The 7115-nt window shown below is 30.6% G+C and overlaps 1 protein-coding gene across 3 annotated transcripts in view; it reads right to left on the reverse strand.

Annotated features, from left to right (window-relative positions):
* Positions 1-270: 270 nt before the first annotated feature.
* LOC106879921 (protocadherin beta-15) overlaps positions 271-7115 on the reverse strand; it is a 227048-nt gene continuing 220203 nt past the window's right edge. The window contains exons 4-5 of one of the 3 annotated variants that reach the window (XM_052973095.1): positions 3054-3192; positions 271-518 (exon numbers count right to left, since the gene is read on the reverse strand). In XM_052973095.1, the coding sequence (XP_052829055.1) occupies positions 307-518; positions 3054-3192 (351 nt within the window). In that variant the 3' untranslated portion in view covers positions 271-306. The remainder of the gene's footprint in view (positions 519-3053; positions 3193-7115) is intronic. The other 2 variants (XR_008265546.1, XM_052973096.1) reach the window with 2 other exon arrangements.

Below are 7115 nucleotides of genomic sequence, written 5' to 3' on the forward strand. Positions count from 1 at the left end.
TAACATTCTTGGTTATATAAAATGGTCATGTTTACTGCTGGGAAGAAATACTAATTTCATATATGTATGTATATATATACACTTGAGGAAATAAAAGTCTAGAGACACAACCAATAATAGATTGTATAATGTAAGTAATGGGCTGGTTTAAAATAAAAATAATCCTTAGAAAGATAGTATTTTCTCCTCAGTTTTTCTTTTGTTTGTTTTTCCAGAAATATCTGTCAGAAAACATCTAAGAATATTTGTATTCTTTTTCTCATTCTCTCATTCATTCTATTTCTGTCTCTCTTTCACTTTTTTTTTTTATGTGTTGGGTGCTTTTGGTACTGATGGTAGAGATTTAGGGTAAACATTAAAACTGTTCCTCATGGGAAGATTCCACAGCAATGATGAACTAGGGCTGTTTACTCGGATTATTTTTGCATCGTTACAATCTTTGAAATTACTTTTTTGATTAGTAATAGGCTGTTGAGATAAACAAACGTTATCTATGTTGAAGACCTGTTCCAGCTGACCTGCAAAAACAAAAGAAATCATATTCAAATACTACTTTTTAAAAGTTTACAAATGTCTTTGCACACATATGCTCACATGTGTGTGTGTATACATACATACATACATGCATACATATATACATATATACATATATACATATATAAATACATACATAAATACACACACACACATATATGTTTGTATGTGTATGAACCAAGAATAAAATTATTTATTTACTTAAAGCAATGAAATAAAATGTATTTGATCTCTCTATAAACAAATATTAGATTATCTTAAATTAAATTTTTGTGTACCTGTTCTTACACCTGGAATGATGCAAAGAAATTGAATAAATGGAAGGTACTCAAGGGATGTTAATCAATCAATAGTTTGAAAAGAGAAAAAATAATTCTTACAACAAAAAAAGGAAGATAAAGCAATACAAAAATTAAATGAGCCAATCTGATTATAGTTAGACAGAATACAAAAATTGCTAAAGAAGTTAGCCAACTTAATGCAATATGAAATTAGTTCCCATATAAGATATTTTCATAGCAACAAAACAGGCCTACTCTTTGAAATAATATGTGCAATGTTTATTTTTTTTTTGACAAAAATATATTTCATTAATTTCATTTATTCATTTACTTGTTTCAGTCATTTGACCGTGGTCATGCTGGAGCACGACCTTTAGTCGAAGAAATCAACCCCAGGACTTATTGTTTGTAAGCATAATACTTATTCTATCAGTCTCTTTTGTCAAACCACTAAGTTATGGGGGTGTAAACACACCAACATCGGCTGTCAAGCAATGGTGTGAGAACAAGAACAGACACATGGACAAATATATACATACATACATATATATATATATATATATATATATGTATATATATATATATATATATACACGATGGGCTTCTTTCAGTTTCCATCTACCAAATATCCACTCACAAGGCTTTGGTCGGCTTGAGGCTATAGTAGAAAACACTTGCCCAAGGTGCCATGCAGTGAAACTGTCCCGGGAACCATGTGGTTGTGAAGCAAGCTTCTTACCACACAGCCAATCCTGCACCTATTTACACAGTTCTTTGGGTGTTTTTTTAAACTATTTTTGAAATGGATATTTAAAAAATATATTCTGCAATTAATAATCAAAAGTCACAAAAGTAATATATGTAACAGTAGATCTACATTATGTAAATGGTTATAATTAAATATTGTATATACTACAATACATATGAATAATCTATAAATCTGAATAAATTATAATATAATATATAGAAATAAAAATGTATACAGACAATAATAAAAAATGTATATCATGCAAAAGAAATTGAGCATGTATTTCTATATTCATACGACTATGTCTACTTGAGTATGTACATGGTTGTTAGAACTTGTTGTCTATAACTGAGGTACTGAGCTACAAATAACATTCAGCCATTAATGAATACTGAATATTTCTAATGTAATTATTCAACTAATGAAGTGGTTCACACTCAAGCTAAACTAGTGAATATCATCTCTTGTATATAAGAAAACAGCAATAACTTGATCATCTTTTAACAAGTAGAAAATTACAGTTGTTCATTTTCTGAAGTAGAATGAATATTTGATGAAAAAATAAAAACAATGTGGTAGACATTTTACTTCACAGATATGTTCTCTACATGAAGATGATTGTATATTTGGATTCTGGGTGGTCGGGTCTAAATGTAACAGGGACAATCTCTATGTTACAGATGGTATTTCTTTTCTCTTTTTTTTTTTATATCTTGTTTTACTCATTGGATTGCAGCCATGCTGGGGAAGCACCTTGAAAGGTTTCGTTGAACAATTGACCCCAGTATTTATTTATTCTGTTTGATATTTATTTGATCAGTACCTTTTGCTGAACAGTGAAGTTATGGGGACATAAACAAACCAATACCCAGTGCCATGTGGTGGTTGGGGACAAACACAAACATAGACATACACACATACATGCATGCACACACACATGCATGTGTGTGCACGCACACACAAACACACACACACAAACACACACACACACGCGTGGGCTTCCAGACTGTTTCCATTTACCAAACTCACTCACAAGGCTGTGGTCAGCCAAAAGCTATTGTAGAAGACACTTGCCCAAGGTGCCATGCAGTGGGACTGAACCCAAAACTATGCAGTTGCAAAACAAACTTCTTTACCACACAGCCATGCCTGCTGGAAGCAATATATATATATATGTATGTATGTTTGTTTGTTTGTATGCATGTATGTATGGTAAATGAAAGACAGAAGATGTAATATATGAGAATTTATTATTAATATATATGTATATATATATAAAATTACATGTATACATGCCTAATCATAGTTTCCCAAGATGATTTTTAAAAATAAGATGCATAACATGTTCACAATATATACCAATTTATACATCAAAATATCTAATTATTTATTAATTTATCCTCAAATATTTTCATTGCCATGCCACATTGAAGACAAAACAAATATATACAGAAATATACAGTCTAAGATATATAAGAAGCAAAACATACATGGGAGTTCCTCGTAATATCCTGTGCTTTCCATACTTGAGCCATGTCCACTGTCAGTTCGAGACATCTCAGTAAAGGGTTCACGTGAAATAATCACATGATCTTCTACTGTGTCTACAACTGACAGTACTGTTGCTTCCTGGGAATTAACATATAACCAATATAAATTAAATAATAACAGCTGATGTTATTTTTGTCTGATAATTTTAAAATCTTTGGCTTTAGCCTTAGAGGTAGACAGAAACCATATTTATAAAGATTAAAAAGGTATGTAAGATTAAATAGACAGGAGCAAAGAAGTAGTATGGAAAGGGTGATAATAGAGGATGCAATATGTTAACCATTTTAAGTGAACATTTAGAATTTTAAATTGACATATCAGTTATAAGTTCATTGACTTTTCTGGTTTAAAATAAACATTAGCTACTTGGTTAAAACAAGAAACATAATGTAGTATGTGTTTCTGGAAGCTTAATTTAAACTTACTAGATTGAAATTTCCAGTTCACACACACACACGCACACACACGTGCACACACACACACACACACATACACGCGCGCGCGCGCACGCACACACACACCACACCACATACACATGTGCACATACATACACATGCACACATACATAAACAACATACACACACTAAAACACACATAGATGATAATGTTTTATTTAAAATATTAAAATATGAGATATAGTCATAGGTTATTAAGCTACTGAGAATTACAGCAAATTTTATGTTTTATAGCAAATTGCAGAAAAAAAAGAGAGAATAATGCTATATAGAATAAGACCAAAGTTATAAATATGATGGGTCAAAAACCAACCACAAAAATACAAAAACAAAAAAAAAGCTTCAAGCAAATCAGATAATCTTTTTCTTAAAAAGGCAAATATATCAAATATAAAATAAGTAAATATGTCAAAAACAAAGTCATTAAGTTAACCTGGCAGAGAATATCAAAATCTGCAGAACATGAACTTATAGATCTTCAGACCATGGTCTTATATATCTGTAGACCACAGACTTTAAAAATTCTTATACTTATTCATAAAGATTTTATTCATTTTAACAGGGATTATTGTAAAGAATTAGTGAATTTTATTGGTTTCATAACAATTACACTACATAATGCCATATGTTAATAGTATAAAATGTGTATGTAAAAATATTTAGTTTTGTTATGAAGATGATTTTTACAGTAATGGTGAAATATGCTTTTGAAGATTAAATTATAATTTTGTGTCATAAGCTATATAGATTGAAATCTACACACTTATATGGTTTAGAATTAAACTTGTGTTGACTGTTTCAGTTTAGAATTATATTTTGCATAATTTTATAAATTTCAAAGTATTTGTTAGCAGATTTCATCCATAAAGTAATACTGATCATATTCTCTCCCTCTCTTCTGAATATTGCTGCTCTACAGGAATTGCTTGCCTTCCTTTCCTCCTTTCATTCATACTTTAATCCCTCATCTTGTATAATACTATCAAAACCTCCTCAAGTTTTGTAACCTTATGAGTTGCATGATGACTTCACTAGTACTGGTGGCATGGAAAAAGCACCCAATACATGCTATAAATGGTTGGCATTTGGAAGAGCATCCATCTGTAGAAAACCTTGCCTTAGCAGACACTGGTGCACAATGCAGTTCTTGAACCCATCAGACCCAGTAAAACCATCCAATCCATAGCAGCAGAGAATATGAATGTTAAATGATGATGAAGTAAATTTTTAGTGAGAACTGCTTTATAACTATATGTGTATGAATGTCTTAGTGAGGGAAACAGTTAGTAGTTACTCAACCTGCAACAAATATAAAGCCAATTTTCCATCAAATCATACTCTACTGTCTTAAAAGGGGAAAGATACATTGGTCAATGTTGTATAAAAAGACTGGTTGGTTAAAGCTTGAATGATTTTGATTTTATATCTCCTTGATATAAGCTAAATAACAACAACAACAGAAAAAGTTAAATGATGAATTGCCTGAGGTTTGCTGTCACAATAGAATATTCATTTAGGTATAAGTTTTAATTTTTGTATCTTTGCTTCTTAAATTTTCCACAAGTTAGAAATATTGATAAAAGGCAAGAAATCAATGGGAATAGATATTAAAGTAAACCTTGTAAGTTAACTTCCTTAACTAAATGTTTAACTAAATGCAACAGGAATTTTGGGTGACTGAACAACAGTAGGGGTTTACAATGTAAAAGGACCGACTAGAGTAAAATTATTTTGTAATATTATGAGTGAGTCAGTTCCATTAAAATTACATTTGATTAACTATCTCTACCTTTTAATATGGGCTACAAGGATTAGCAATCCATAACCTCCAAGACTTACACATTTATTATGTCAATACATTTATTAACTTTTATCTGTTTCAATTGCTAATAAATGTAGGCTGTAGTATATAAGTTTATCCTCATTGACAATAACTATTAATACTTGTGGTATCCAGTATAAACAAAAGGCTTTACCCAAATAGTGCATAGAAACAACATTATATGAACAAATAATTGGCTGTATATACAGTAAAAGAATATTAAAACCATCCAACATAAACAGAAAAAATACTATCTTAGACTCAAAAGGAAAAGCTCATTTGTTTAGTTTATTCCATGCTTACTCCTATACAAGTATTTAAAATGAATCTAAAACCTTTATTACATGACAAATCTTAAGACTGGAAATGAGTAAATGACGATATTACTGAAACATTTGATTATATTTCCTATAGAATAAAGTGTCTGCATTCTTGAAATGTTTTTTTGAAAATAAAGGTATACTGTTTATTGCCACAGGTTTATAAATAATACATCAGATTCTGAAGAAGAAGAATTTGATCAATTATTACTTTTCAGCAGGGACTTCAGTTTATTCATCCATTATGTGTCTTATATACAGCTAAAAACCAGAAAAAGAAAACCCTAAAATCTCAAAATCTTTACTTTAAGAGCTACTAAGGGGGTTGCTAAAATTAACTTCTTTATTCTATCTCAATGGTATATTGAGAGAAAATAGAAAGGAAATCTATGGGTAATTTCAACATAGAGAAATAAACTGCTAGAAACCATAGGATATATATGCATATTTTAGCACTCTATGTAAGAGTGAAATAGTTCAGAGGTATGAAGATAACATGAATGTAAAATTGTGTTCAATACAAACTCAATAATCGGGAAGATTGGCAAAACATTTAGACTGTGAAGAGGAAGAAAGAAAAGAAGTTCTTAAATCGATTTAGATAATAAGGAAAAGAATAAATTATCAAAAACTTTAACCTGTGTCGCTGGCAATGATGTCGAAACAAAGAGATGTTTTATGAAGAAGAAATAAACATAATGCACTTTGCATCTCTTAAAGTAGTGAGAGTATAGTGAAACAGCAAGACATAGAGTAAATCTTTCAGCATTATCGAATGAAGAGTGAAAGGAGATGCATGTGAGTGAAAACAAATTAGCGTAACTTAATTTGGTAGAGGTTAGATTGCAGGGTAGCAGAGGAAATATATGGATGCTATTATAATATAATTCACTGCTGTTATGCTGAAGGGTGGAGTTTGGAGTTGTAGGAAGATAATGTGTGGTAGGAGTGAAGTGCAGATAAGTACTATGTAATTTAATGAGGTTACAGAGAAGAGCTGGAAGAAGAAAATGCATATAATGTTAGAGGGTGAAATGTAATTTATTTGGGATGTGCAGAAAGAATGAAAGTATAATAAATACACAGACCGAATCGCTACAGTGGGATTTAGTCAGGTTGGACAGAAAAGTCTAGAGGTTAGAAGCATCTATGGAACTAATCAGTGTGCACTGTGTTGTACAAAGTTATATAGAAATGATAATGTGAAAAGAGATTTTATATATATAGAGATAGATAGACGGATATAGGTACATACCTACATACATACATGCATACATACATACGTACATGCATGTGTGAGTGTGTGCATGTAAATACATGTTCATGTGCATACATGTTTATAGATGTGTGTATGTATACATATATATATATATATATATATATATATATATACACGTATATATA

This window comes from Octopus bimaculoides, chromosome 14 (assembly GCF_001194135.2).
Source record: "Octopus bimaculoides isolate UCB-OBI-ISO-001 chromosome 14, ASM119413v2, whole genome shotgun sequence".
Taxonomy (NCBI): domain Eukaryota; kingdom Metazoa; phylum Mollusca; class Cephalopoda; order Octopoda; family Octopodidae; genus Octopus; species Octopus bimaculoides.